General features: G+C 39.2%; 1 protein-coding gene across 1 annotated transcript in view; it reads left to right on the forward strand.

Moving 5' to 3' along the window:
* Nucleotides 1-14,807, forward strand: part of bib (MIP channel family protein big brain) — a 193,834-nt gene that overhangs the window by 22,970 nt on the left and 156,057 nt on the right. The window contains exon 2 of the mRNA XM_083110020.1: nucleotides 8,905-9,031. Within this exon, the coding sequence (XP_082966146.1) occupies nucleotides 8,905-9,031 (127 nt within the window). The remainder of the gene's footprint in view (nucleotides 1-8,904; nucleotides 9,032-14,807) is intronic.

Below are 14,807 nucleotides of genomic sequence, written 5' to 3' on the forward strand. Positions count from 1 at the left end.
AGTATAATATCATTTAATAACGGCGATAAGATTCCTCTACACTAAATTTCTAGGTGAAAGTATAATAATACAGGGGCATGGACGCCTGTAAGGGGGGGGGCAAGGATGGCCACACCTCCCTCTTAGAAAGCGAATGTCAACCTAAAAAGCTTGTATTTCACACGTATAATTTGATTTCAGTCATAGTAATTTGCATTAATTATTATAATGGGGATGCAGGAATGCTGTAATTTCAAATTCAAGTGGGTTTTGAGGGAGGCGACACTATTATCGGGGTAATATGCCCCATCAAAAATACATTTTTCTCCGTCCGTGAAAAAAATCTGCGAACGTTCATGATTAGGGAGGGCGATTGCCCCCCCCCCCCCCACGTGCGCACGCCTATGGCGAAGGGATCTATGGTTCGATCCCCTTTTGAGGCATATTGCACAGTGATTCTGATCCAAATTTAAACTGTAGGTCCAGTTTCGATTAGTCTGTCATGAGCGCAAAGTAGACTTACATCAAACTTTAAAAAATATTCTCGAGCGAGTTAAATTTGGTGATAAAAGACAGAAAATTTGAGTCTTCACAAAAATATTAGCCATAATAATATCAAAGACCTGGCAGTTGGGAGGGGCTATCGCCCTCCCCGTAGATCCGAGCCTGGTGGCGGCGTCAGACTTTCTGATGTGAATGGGCCGCAGGGTGGTTTTTCAAGATTTGCGTGGGTCATATATCCAAAGAAACATGTATTTCGATACAGATCGTATTTCCATACAGACTTAGTCCTAGATAGCAGTTGGATATGGTACGCTTGAATGAAGCTGACATTTGGCTTGTCACGTTAAGGTTGCTGCAATGTAGACACGCGCTGGCTTGATTCAAGCAATCTTACTGTGCTATCTGGGAGTAATCCCCAAAGCTAACAAAAGCAGATTTTACTGGAAGTATTTTTTCCTACCTAGCAGCCGTACGCTTTTCATGGAAATGACTGTCTCCAGAGTTCGCGGGGGGGGGGGGGGGGGGCATGGGTGTTTGTGAGTGTCCCTTCATCAATTTCATCATATAATTACTCACCCCATCTTCGCGATTAGCCAAAAATCGGCAGAAATGACCGTCAATATCCGCTACCACCTAACTACCTTAAAAATTGCCATGACCGTTTTTAAAACATTGACAGGCACTACATTCTTAAACTTATTTATGTATTTCAATGATTAAGTTTACAACATAATGTTTATAGTGAATGCAACTTCAATTTTTAATCATCTCTATTGAAATTTAAATTAAAATCGTTTGCGCCCCGTTTTGTAAATTAACAGGTGTACTGTTATGTTTTAATGGTAGAATATTTTCCATTTTACGAAAACTTCTAATGGAGGGGGGAGGGTACGCATACTTTTTTTTATTAACTCTTTGCCATCTTTCCATGCCTTTGGCGTTCTTTTTTAAGGAATACTGAACCAAAGGGTGCGTTATGACCCCCACCAACCCCCCTTGGGTACGCCACTCCCGAGGAAGTCTGCAATTTGTTCCATTTTTGTTAACTATAACATTGATCAAACTACAAGTAAAAGTGCGATGAAGGGAGCCTGTGTTTTCCTGCAATGTTACATCAAAAAATGTTTGTGCTTGTAACCAGGGTTGTTAAAGGTACAGAAACTAATAAATTCTTTGTGTTCTATTGCGTTCCGCTGCAGGACGGTAACCTTTTTTTCTCGCACAATTTAATTTCGGTCAAAGTTGCGTATTGATTCATTTCAATACGAAACTTTAACCCTATTTAAACTGATCTGTAAAAAAGATTCCTGGAGCACATTTAAAATCATCCGGAAGAAAAGGTTCCTGGACCGAATTGAAATACTTTATAGATAAAAAAGGTTCTTTACGGTCCAGAACCCATTAACGCTTGCTGATTTTCTCTTTAGGACCGGAATTGAAGTTATTTAAAATTCGTGGACCTTTAACAACACTGCTTGTAACAGACATAAACTAGAAGATTTTTCATTCAAGACACAAACACAAACTTTGTTTTCTTGACCAGGATTCGAACACTACGCCACGGAGGTCAACCTGGAGCACCGCGGGGCTTGTGCCTCAAAGTAATTAAAGTAAAAATTCCAGCTGGAAAGGTACAAATGACTTCTGTGGTAACAGTATAAAGCAATCCCTTCCTCCCCCACTTTTCTTGTCATCCGCCACTGAATTTTCGTTCGAAGCACAGGATAAATTCAACTAGATTCAGAATTGTAATTGGAGCACAAGAAGAGTCACGCACGTTCCACGTCTGAATTTAGCATTCAAAACACCACAGCACACTGTGCATCATTTTGGTTGGCATGGCATATCTTGACGTCTCATTGCCGTAAATACTGCAGTGGTATGCTAAATGATTACAGATTTCCTTTCCATGCCAGTGTTATCAACCCCACAAGAATCACCCTCTCCCCAACCTGAATTACACCCAGCGGCATGACTAAATTCGGGATCTCTTGATTACGAGGCAGACGAACCAGTCGGGCAGCAGGTGAGTTGTGGAAGGAGCGAGCGCTTTCCTGAATTTTGATGACTTATCACTCCATTCTTGCATCATCCACTCGTTCATTTGAATCTTCATAAGGCAAAACCAACATAAAAAGCGGCTGCCGGTTTCTGGCTACAGCGAAAGCTCATTCAAATCCGTCGTAAATTTTTTATTTCGTCGGAATGCAGTGATTAGACTGAACATCAGAATGCAATCAGCAGATCAGTGACGTAAGGAATAAATGCCATGTTCCTGTCATTCCAGATGGGAGTCCCGTCAGGTTTGGATGGGACCCTAGAGGCAGCATCACGGGGGGCTGCTCTAGCCCCTATGAAATTGTCTTAAGCCCGCTCAAGGGTGTAGAGGCTCCCAAAAGTCAACCTCACTTCCAGTAACTTCAATTTTGCAGGCAAACTAGCCTCTGGCGCCTGTATCTACAGCCAGTGTAATCCTCTGTACCCCCGATTATACGAGAGTATGAATTTATCCCCATGTTACAGGTGGAAGAGGTTTCTCAAGTTGACTATTCAGCTAGACACGATGTTTGGAAAATATGATAAACAAATATTTTCAGAATCCCATGCATTCCTTATGAAGGGGAAAAGAAACCGAAACAACTTCAGCTTCAAGTTACGGCTATTCAAATGAGTTTCGACTTTTCCTCAGTCAACTGAAATCTTCACCGTGTCCTCTTTCCGTTCATGTGTTTTTCTACGCCATCTGAAGTTTGCTATTTCCAAGAAAACAAGTGCGTAAAGATACTCCCATAAGCGTAATGCTACAACCATCCAGCACACAGACCTCTCTTTTTCTCCAGTCGGTGTGGGAGGAGCTGTTTTGGGTGTTTCCGCTCACTGAAACTGTTCCTCCTGGCCTTAACATGAGTAAGGAGTTGTTGGTACTTACAGACATGTATTACTTTTAGTTATGGTAAGGGGCTGAGCCTCGTATATAATGTGACGGGTACAAGTACCCTAAGTGGTGACGCACCCAAAATTTTCATTTCATTCATTCATTCATTAGGCTAGATAAGGTCAAAATCGAAATTAATTTCAACGCAAGCGATATATACACGAAATTCGCAGTAAAATCGACAGAATAACAGGTTTGAAACCCACCCAATCATGAAAATCCAGAAAATGTAGAAAACGAATTATGACTCGTAAACGGCACATACACGGAAATAAAATAAAGCGGACAAAATTAAGTGGGGGGGGGGGGGTTATAAGAAACAATCACTTCTACGCAATGATGTGCGTCCACGCGTAAACAACAATAGTCTACATTCTACACGTAGATTACGTAATCTATGTAAACAACATGGCGAAAGGTGATAACTTAGCAAAGGGCGCCGTGGAATTAAAATAAAATTATACTGCATATCAGTTGCTGATGTGTGAGGAGAACTTTTCATACTCTTTATTTCAAATTCGAACAATTTCTCACCTAGGATAAAACCTAACATAGAAAATATTCTTGTGTTTTATGGAAGAAAGACTAATTTTGCCTCACGACTGCCATCTGTTGTTCCTTTTCGCATACTAGTTATCTTCGATAGTTGATGATAGAAGAGAAGAGAAATTTTGTTGTAAGCAGGATTCTTTTAATTTCGTTAGGAACCAATCAAGTTGAAAATGTCATTTTCCTTTCATGAAACCCTTGAAAATTAATTTTAATGCACTTTAGATTGCCTATGTAGTCTATGTAAACTACAACCCAATGTAATCTACGCGTAGACAATGCATGTAGACCTAAACTTATATCTACGGCACATCACTGTTTCTACGTCTACGCAGTAAAGAGCGAGGGTTAATGAGCAAACAAGCCACACAAGATCTGAAACCCCCAACGCAGTGTCGCAAAAGCTTCTACTTTCCCTTTCGGATTTAGACTCGTCCACTGGAGCTTGGCGCACTGGCATCACTGCACTTAAGCCCTCACGATCCAGATCATAACCGTTTGATAATCTTCCTTCTTCATAAAAGTAGTACGCAACTGGCCATGGATAATGATTTAATAAAACTCATCAATGCATAACTTTACACTGTTTTGCCATTTCCTCGCTTTAACAAAGTTCAAACACCTTCCGAAGTGCCTCCTGATATACAACAAAACAGCTTTATTGCGGGTCAAACACTTCTGCTTCGTGCTGACGGACTGCGCAAGTTCAATCTCTCATTTCGGTAGCAGAAATCGCATGCTTGAGTTCCGTATCTTCACGTTCCTCCATTGTACATTAAAATTCTATTGTCTTTCGTTATAGTGTTCTAAAGAAAGTTCTCGAATGAAACAGGTAAGGAAATGTTGTCCAAAGTTTGAAATTTGTATTATGTTTGAGATTTTTGCTTCTTAGGTACACTGGCTTCACTTAGTAGGCATGTAGTGTAATTATTTGGGGAGGTAGTATCAAATTAGAGCTTAACTTTGGTGGGGGCTGACCCGAAAAGTTTGAGAGAAAAAAACCCATAAAAATAGGGTTAAGGATTATTGCTAAATAACTTGTGCCCCCTTGTCCCCGCCAAGTTACTCCTATGTTAGTATGGTCACAATGTTTACTTCTTTATACAGCATATCTGTCCAAGATGTAGTTCGACTGACATAATTCGATTGTTTTAAGTACAATTTTCACCTACTTCCTTTAATTATTCTTAGTGAAAGTGAAAACTTCTCTGATTAATTTTACAAAACGTTAGAATGAGAGCATCACAGTTGCGGCATATAGATTACATAATACTTGTAAATTCTTTCTACAAATAGGCATTACTGAATTAACAAATTATCATCACCAATGCATAGACATAATACACTTCTATTCCATGGGATTCATTCCATGTATGTGCTGTAAAGGGCATGGTTCTGTTCCGTTATTTTTATAATTGGAACAGCGTTCGTTAGTCATTAGATTTGTTCGTGTCATTTCAGCGTTTCCACCTCCACCTTTAGTTGCACTCGTACTTATTTTTATGCTTGTATTTTGTTACACTGTTATTGATTGATTGCTTGATTTGGTTGACGTCAGAGCCTCGTGGCGTAGTGCTTAACACAGATATCCCGGGTTCGAATCCCAGCTTGGGAATGGGTATTCTTTGTGAGTGTCTCTTCATCATATGGTTGGCCAAATGTAGCAGAAAAGCGACGCTAAGTAAGAAAAATCTATCAATCAAAGACTACAGTTACTACGAGAAAGTGCGGTTGGGTGCATTCTCCTCCCTACAATGAAAACATTAAGATAATGTAATTCTGAATAAGAAATACCTTACATGAAACTGTACACCATTTGGACTTCACAAAGCTCTCGACGGTTTCTTTTAGGACCCACCGAAGGGGGAGATCAGGTGGCTCCACCTCTCTTCACACACGCGTGGGAAAAGGAGTGTTTAATTGCACGCTCAGCCTTTCGACATGATACGTCTAATTGCCAAGCTGTAGAAAGGATACGAGTTGACGGAGAATAGCTAATTGTAGAAGACAATCTCGCCCCTTTGTTTGGGTTGGCGTCGGTTACGATCCTTATCCTCCAGCCAGTCTTTACACCTTTACACTGTTGGCAACTCATTTCCCTACAAAAGTTTCAGTGCGCTTCGATGCTTGGACAAGTGAGGCGCTCAGAAAAATAACGGCAGATCCCAACCAAATTTCATTTTGTAAAAAATGACATTCTGTTTAATTTCAAAACTCAGGATATTTTTAGCATTATGACGTGTTTTTTTAGGTTCTTTTAAATATGTTTTTTCAAGTTTATCTGCAAATTCTTGAACCATTGTGGTTAATAGTTTGACAGATTTTGTGGTGTTTACTAGGAAAAAAATATACACAAGTGAAAAAATTGGATAAAACTTATTTATTGAGTTTACCTTTATTTAACATGTTGTATTAATCCAACTCCATTCCCTGACTTTCACATTATTCAACATCAACACCATCATGAACAAGATTTTTATAAAAATGATGATAGACGGGTGGTATATATTTCAATAGTTTCATCAGGTCATTGTATTTAGCATTCGTAATTTTTCTCTCTTCATTGTACGTCTGCTGTAACTTAAACAACGAAACATCTAAAGTTTTACCTCGTTTCCTAAAATTAACTGTTTGATGCACGCCAATGTCAGAATAAGATAAACTAAATTTTACAATATCAGGATTATCATGTCCCACAATAATGGAAGTAACCTTACATAAAAGCAGAGGACCACCATCAACATATTTTTTTCTGGTGACAAAGTTTGAACTAATACCATTTTGAATACCAACAAAATCTACCCTGTTCATTTTATTAATAGTGAAAGGATTTTTTACTCTTGCTGCTTCAATGACATCACACCATTGGTTGGGGCAATACACACACTGCATCTTCCTTTTCTTCTTCTCAATAGCTTCATTCTTCACCGTAACATGATACTTATAGGTAAACTTGCGTGTATTTTCGTCTGTGATTATTTTGTCCTTTTTGTATGCCTTTCGAGGTTTATTTTTCTCGATTAAATGAAACAAATAGGTGTTCTACTTATTACAATCACCAAGGCCATAGAACTTGAAAAACACTGTCCTTCACATCGCCAGACAAACGTTGAAACACGCAAGTTAAATCAGGAATGTTACAGCACTTCTCTAATGGTTGAAGTATTTTTTCTGGAACCACAGTTAGTTTTTTTTTTTTATATGACTTGCCACTGTTTCTGCATAACTTCCGTTTGTTTATTATTATTATTACCCATTCAGTTGAGTTTTTGACTCGTTTTTTAGCTTTTTGCGGAGATTCGTGCATAACAATACACTCAGTCACGGACGTTGCCATATTGTCTACAACGCCACCGCACTCGTAGCGGACATAAACAAAAGCACACACAGTTGGGATATGTCATTTTTCCACTGATAATATTTTCATTTTCCTTACGGACGAATTTTAAAGGTGAAATATGAGAGTTTTGGCATATCCCAATTATTTTGATACTTCAGCATATGAAACGTAGGTGGCAGCAGTATACCGTCATACTTATATCTCAAAATTCGAGGTCGGTTGGGATTTGCCGTTATTATTCTGAGCGACTCAATTGTAATAAAATTATATAGAATTGAACCTCAAGGATCAAGGTTGCCCGCAAGATTTTAATAAAGGGGGCAGCAGTGCTGAAACTGGGGGTATGCTATCCCTTCAGTTAAGATAATTCTCATGAAACGTCCTCCACTAGGGTAATTTGCATGGGAATCTCTCCACGTTTCCTCAAGTAGCGTACATCAAGAAGGTGAGCATGGTGGCAAGAAAGGGGTTGGCATGGATGAGGCTGGGGGATGGAGACACAATACAGTGAAAAATGAGGAAGGGAGATATAAATGCGTATTATGCAATGGTGATAATGGGCCAGAACATTTATTCTTATGTCAGGACACGCGCGTTCTGCAGGAGGAGAAGCTACGCAACATTAGCTTGGAAAGAGTGTTCGAATCAATTGTAGTGCAAGGGAATATGGAACTATTGGAAAAAGTGGGGGTATATTTACAAACAGTTAGGGAGAAAAGAGACAGGAAAAATAAGAGGAATAAGTGTTAGTTTAAGTGAGAACAGTTAAAACAACCAGAACTGCTATTTAAGAACTATACGGAATGTAATGGAAAATGTAGTCTGTAAGGAAAATCATAGTTGTGTAATACGAATAGATGTAGCGCGCACAGCCTATGGTTCGCACACGAGATGAGCAATAAAATAAATACAAAATACCTTTCCGCAAACTAGACAAAGCATCCCCAGCTAGTACCTAATTTTCTAGAAAATGAAGGTTACTCATTTTAGGGATACAAGAATTAGGAATATTGACTTAGAGATGCAATTAAGGATACTAAAATTGTGAAGATAAAATTAGGGATACTAAAATTAGCGATACAAGGATTAGCTATTCCGAAATTAGGGATATTAATATTAGGGATACAAGAATTAGAGATCCTTCAGTTATAACTTTTTTTTAATCATAAAATTGAAATGAAATTAATTGAATTGAAAATATCTTGGCGTTGTCATCAAGTGTGGACTCTAGTCCAGTATTTATGGAAACTGGATTGGACTTGCTTCCTTTCCATAAACATATGTCACTTTGTTGATGAACAGTTCTTTGCATTTTTGTACTTTTTTTTACGATGCACAGATATCAGAGACGATTTAATCTGCGGTCCTCCATGACGCCCCTCATCCATGTTTTCAAGCTCGAATTACGTGGAGGTTTTCTTGATATCTCAGGGGAGGCAAGTCCCCTTTCTCTGCGGGCGTCCTTGTCAAGGTTCCTACATACAAGCCACTCAATACAGTATTTCCATCTGTTATGGGTAACATGAGGTGTGTATATTATACAGGGCTCGTTTCTAGGGTAATATTGCATTGTATATGTTCTCCTCTATCGTTCCAGGAGCCCACATGAATCCCGCAGTGACGGTTGCGATGGCTACCACTCGCAACATATCCCCTCTGAGGGCGATTATGTTCGTCACCGCTCAGTGTGGAGGGGGCATCGCGGGAGCGGCGCTGCTATACGGGTGAGTACCTTGCATTGCTCGGAAAGTGTCTATGCGATAAGGTAGTGATTGCTGCTACAACCTTTTCAAGCATTCCCATTGGCTGGTAACTTTTTTGGGGTGGTAAATAATCTGTGGTGGTTTTGGGTTTGGTTCTCTTAGAAGAAGAAGACGAAAATGGTTGTAGCAGCAATACAGACCTTTTAAAAAACAAAAGAGTACATACCACGTGGACTCAGTTGGGCCTGGCAACTGTGGATTAGTTGAAGCTTCTCGAACAACCTACATGCGAGGCATAAATGTGTGTTTCAAGATGTTAGTCAGGCGTTTACTTTATAATGGGAACACAGTCCATCCTTGGATGATCGATTCCTTATTAATCGTTAGGCCTATTCTTATTGAAAGTGTTTGCGCTTCGGGTTGCTCCGGTCGGCGTTTTTATTTCACTGTGCTTATTCTTGTACCATATATTTTGCCGTTACAGTAAAACCGTGTTAATCCGGACTAATGGGGGGATAAGTTGACCGGTTTAACGAAAGTCCGGATTAACTGAAATAACTTAAAAGAACAGTAGAAAGTGCATTGAAACTCTGTTTATAGCAACAAAACACGTTTATTATGGTGTATTTAAAGGGCATAGGTCTATATACACTATACAGTACAGTACAAAGTCTGCGGGAAACAGAATTTCATCAGTAGTTGACTTCCTTTTCTTTGGGAAGTTCTCTTGTTGACTTCTGGCCACATTTAAAACCTTCCATTCTGCTTTTTTTTTTCTGCCTGTCCGGATTAAGTGAAGTGCGGCTTATCGGGGTCCGGATTCACTGTTTCTTCCTGTACGGTATTCCTCGCTTTGTCCGCTTGTTCCTGTACCGGATTCCTGGTTCCCAGTTTGTTCCTGTACGGGATTTTCGATTCTCACATATTCCTGCATTGAATTTGGATTGCTCGTTTATTTTTGTAGCGTACTAGATTTTTGCTTCCTCACTTATTCCTCAACTGGATTTCAGCTCCCTATTTGTTGTTACTTTTTCCCTGTATATTTTAGCTGAACTTTACTCGCGCGCCTATTCGTTATGCGGTTATTCTTTTCAAGTTTATCGTTAACCTGTGGTTATTCTTTCCTCTGCCTACCTTGAGGTTGAAGTATTTCCAGGTAATCTGCGCGTGCAATGCACAGCCGTTGAGAAATTGTCACTACTCTTCCTTTCTTCTCTCTTTTTCTCTGTACCTCTTCAATTTCCCCTGCCCTTCTTTTCTTCTCTTACTTTTTCTCCGTTCCTCTCCTTTCTTTTTCTTCTGTTTCTCTATCTCGTTCTTCTTTCCTCTTTGCTCTTTCTTCTCTCCTTTCTCTTTTTCTATTGCCTCTGTTTCTTTCTCCCTCTGTTTTTTGTATTTCTTTCATCCTGTCTCTTCATGTCTCCACCTAAAGTTTTATTAAAAAAAACAACATCCTTTTGCCGGTTCTGTGGTCGAGTTCCGGCCTCGGCATGGGTGTTCCTTGTGTCAGTATCATCTAATCATCCACCACTATTTCTCGTCGTCGCAGTTAACTAAAAGTGACAGAAACCGACGCTAAAATAAAAGAAAATTTCTTTCGTAGATTGTTGGGTCTACCTGGTGGCGACCTCCTTATACCACAGTGCATTTAGATTTGGTTTAAACGGCATCCATGACGGAGTGGTTAGCACAGCATGCAACGAAACCAGGGGTTCCGGGTTAGAATCCAGATGGGTGTTATTTGTGACTGTCCCATAATCAATTTCATCATTTCACCACTCATCATCTTCGAGATTAGCCAAAAGTGTGCTACGTCCCCGGCTAGGAGTATGAGCACTCTTCTATACCCAGGGCTTGTTGGGTTTAATTAATAGTCTTAATATCGCATAATTAACAATTATTAACAGCAATAGCTTTACTAGAGTGAAAGAGTTGTATCTTTGCGGGTGAACCTTGACCACGACTGGCTGCGCAGTAGCAAAGGAAGGAGCAACCTCTGCCTTAGCCAATGGGTATCATTCTCCTCTAACTTTGTAAGAGCTGTCGACCACTCAACGGCGAGTAGGTAGCATCTACGGACATGTATCTGCGCGAATTAGTCAAGGTCACCCGCAGAGATACAGCTCGTCAACTCTAGCAACTAGTTAACAACACACATGACTCCATACGTTTAAAATACACTTCCACGAAGATACTTAGTTTCCACAAACCTTACAGAGGCCAGTCTTTTTTAAAAAAATAATTAAATTCCAGCTCTGCTATTTCCAACAGATTATAAGCCATAAAATATTGACAATATTATCACAAAAGGACTTGTAATAACACAAACTTTAAACTTACATTCATATCATCTTTCCTTTGTTTTATCACTTCACCCCAAGGAAGAAAGAAATCTCTAACTTTTCCCATCGTTACCAACTCACTTAATTTTGCGGAGTTGCCAACCTCGCACAGAAAATTATCATATGACCATACAGGCCCTCCTATACGAGTGATGACACTAGAAATCTACTTTGACCATACAGGCCGTGTTTTACAATGAACGAATAACATTTGGTTAAATGAACATAAACAGAACTAATAAGTCTTTTGCTACGACAAAACTTGGGTCGTTGCAACTGAAAGAAAAGTGAAGCATAATAAAATAAATAAATAAATCAACGAAATATTTCTCACATAGGCAGTTGGGTCCACCTTGTTGCGACCTTCTTGTCTTGGTGTAATAATCGATTATAATATAACGTTTCGATTATGCCCATCAGCTTCCGATCGGTGTTGCGTCAAAAAGCGAAGATTTATTTATTAATCTCCCTCCCGCCTGTGGCACGGTCCCACCGGACTCGTGCGAAGATGATCCGAAGATTTGACCGTGGGAACCAATTTTCCCGACTCCCCCTGACGTCTTAAGCCTCGGAGGTCACTCGATGAAGGTCGGAGGTCGCGGGGGGGTCAAGGGAAGGAAAGTGGCGCGAGAATTACCCTGGGAACCCCAGCGGTGAAAGTTTTTCGGTTTGGTAACGATCCGTTTTGGACTCTGTTATTAATCGGCACGAGGCCCAGTTGCTGCGGCGTTACGGGAGAGCATACTTCCTAGGCGCTTTCACGGTTTTGGCAGTGTTGCCAGCGGTATGGATGTATCTCTACGTTCAGGGATTTTCTTAAAAAGGTAAAATATATAGGGAAGTTTTTAATTTTTGGTGAAACCATACTGTTCGTATCAGAAAACTCTTTTACATTGTTTTGGAATGTACCAGGCGCGTTCACGGTGTTGCAATGTTGCCAACAGTATGGATATGTCACTACGTCTAGGGGTTTGATTAAAACGGCAGAGAATGTAGGGGCGTTTTAAAGATTTGTTGAAACCTTATTGTTGATGTATCGAAGATACTGGAGTTTATTTTGGTGGCCAAAGGCATTATTAGAAGCCTGCGTGACGCCTTGTTAGTCGAGAGCCGATCTCCGTAGCGGAGTGCTTAGCTCAGCCCGCTACGACGCCAGGAGTCCTGGATTCGAATCCTGGCCTGGTCTTTGTAACTGTTCATTCATCATATCATCACTCATCCTCATCATGTAAAAATGATTGGTTCTTGTGATACATTTTTTGGGACGTGATGGTGATTGTAGGGTTATTATTTGAGAGTAGTGGTAGTTCGAGATAGTAGTTTGCAACATTGATCGGTGGAAGCTCTCGCGGGAATGAAAAAAAGAAGGTCGAATGTGCTCCCTGCTGCCATCTATTCATCCGTGGATTGTATTATTTCTGCTACATCATGATGTTGCCGAGGTTTAATGAAAAGAAAAAAATGCCTCGGCAACACTTCCAGAATGCGTACACCGATGATATTGGCGTATTGCGCAAGACCAGGGGGAAGGGGGCAGCAGTGTATACGGATGAATATCTTCGATTGTATGTATAAGAGAGGAGATTGTAATTTAATATCAGGATAATGTTTTTGAAGTGGCAAATAGATCACAAGAAGGTGTTCAAAAATTGAAATGGAAAAGAGGGCCGAATGACAACTCGTTTGATAAAAGCATTGCTGAAAACGTTTCTTGTTTTTGTTATAACAACAGAAGATCAGCAATTAGTTTTGATTTCAAATATACTCTACTAAGGATAATACTGAAAACACAATATATATGCACAATAAAGGTAAAACAAGAATGCAATACAACAAATATAAGCATGAAATCTAATTGCTTTATGTTGATAGAAATAAAAAAAACTATACTATAATTATTTACACTGTTACATAATAAAACCATTTCAACCATTTTGTAATTTATTGATATCTTTATCCAGTTAGGAAAGGTATTAGTTTGCAACTTTATAAATATCTGATATAAATAAGAATAACAAATTGTCATTTCTGTTTATTTAATAATGTATTTTTAAAAAAATATTTAGCAATTTATTTTCTTTTTAATAACATTATAAATATGAATGTCACAGTAATTATACATATATATCTGTGCGCGCGCATGTGTAGATTTAAGATCTTTCTCTCACACAAGTCTCGAATGATTTCGCACCCTGGCGGTATTCTTACGCTGACTTTCCAGGTAGTTGTCTGGACAAAATCAACACCATCGTGAATAGAGGTTCTAAATGTAAGAGTTGCTTGTTAAACAAGATTCCATAAAACTTTTCCAGGCATTGTATTTGCTTTGCTTCTTCATTTTCAACACGTTCATCGTGGTTTCTTTTGAGCGAGTGTTTCCCTTTCAGATATCCTAACTGCAAAACTCTTTCTTTCGGTGTTTTTTTAGACGTTTGTCGCTTTTTTATGTGTGTTTCCTCTTTTCATTATGTTTATTACTTTCTATTTGGCGCTTTTTCGTTTTTACGGTGTGCTTCGTGGTGAAATTGTACCATTCTTCCTCTGTAATTGTCTAATCTTGTGTTCATTGAGTTTTATTTGAAAATGTGCCATTATGCTGTTTCATTCTTCATTCTTATTGGTCCATTAAGATTATGTGCGCTGGGAAGAGGAGGGACAGGAAAATGGCTTAATTTACAAGAATGACGTCATTATGTGATGTTTGGGAATCTTGAACTGTGTTAAGTTCTGGAAGCGTCTGAACTGTTATGTGAATTGTCCTAGTTGATATCGTGAGTTTTTATACGACAGATGATTGCATGAGTATATCGAAATTTTATAACACACTACATTTTTAAATTTTGAAACGCTTTCATCTCTTCTATTTTTTTTCTAGATTTGTTTGTTTCAAATTTTTCAAGTAAAACCTTTATTTTCTGTATTTTTAATTCAGTTTATTGATAATTTCGATGTATTTTGTTACAAGTATAATGTTTCGTAGGTAGAGAAATTAAATATATATAGCAAAACTGAATATTTTCTCAGTGTATTACAACAAAAAGTCCCGCACCGTGGCCGTGCGGTCTAAGGCTACGAGCGATATTTACTGCCAGAATTTTGCCGTAAATGTCGCAACTACAATTATCGCAAGTGGGTGGTCACACGGTAGCTGTAAATGTCGCTCTACTCTGCGTTAAATATAGCAACAAAATTTCTGCCCCGGCCAGACGAGCGACATTTACTACGAAAAGCATTGTGTTCAAAACGTGTCTTGAGTTTGCTGAAAGAAATTGCTCCATTCATAGTGGCATGTAACAATGAATTGCCAGTCGAAAGCAGCTCTGTGCTTGCTTCCGATTCGTCGTCGTCGGCAAAAGCGTAAGAGACAGTGGTGGATTCATCCTATTATTAGTGAAAGATCGTACAAAGGAAAGTTTGTGCTTCTTCATAGGAAACTGAAAGACTATCCAGATAAG

Source organism: Lepisma saccharinum, chromosome 23, assembly GCF_977018435.1.
Source record: "Lepisma saccharinum chromosome 23, izLepSacc3.1, whole genome shotgun sequence".
In the NCBI taxonomy this organism is placed as follows: Eukaryota; Metazoa; Arthropoda; class Insecta; order Zygentoma; family Lepismatidae; genus Lepisma; species Lepisma saccharinum.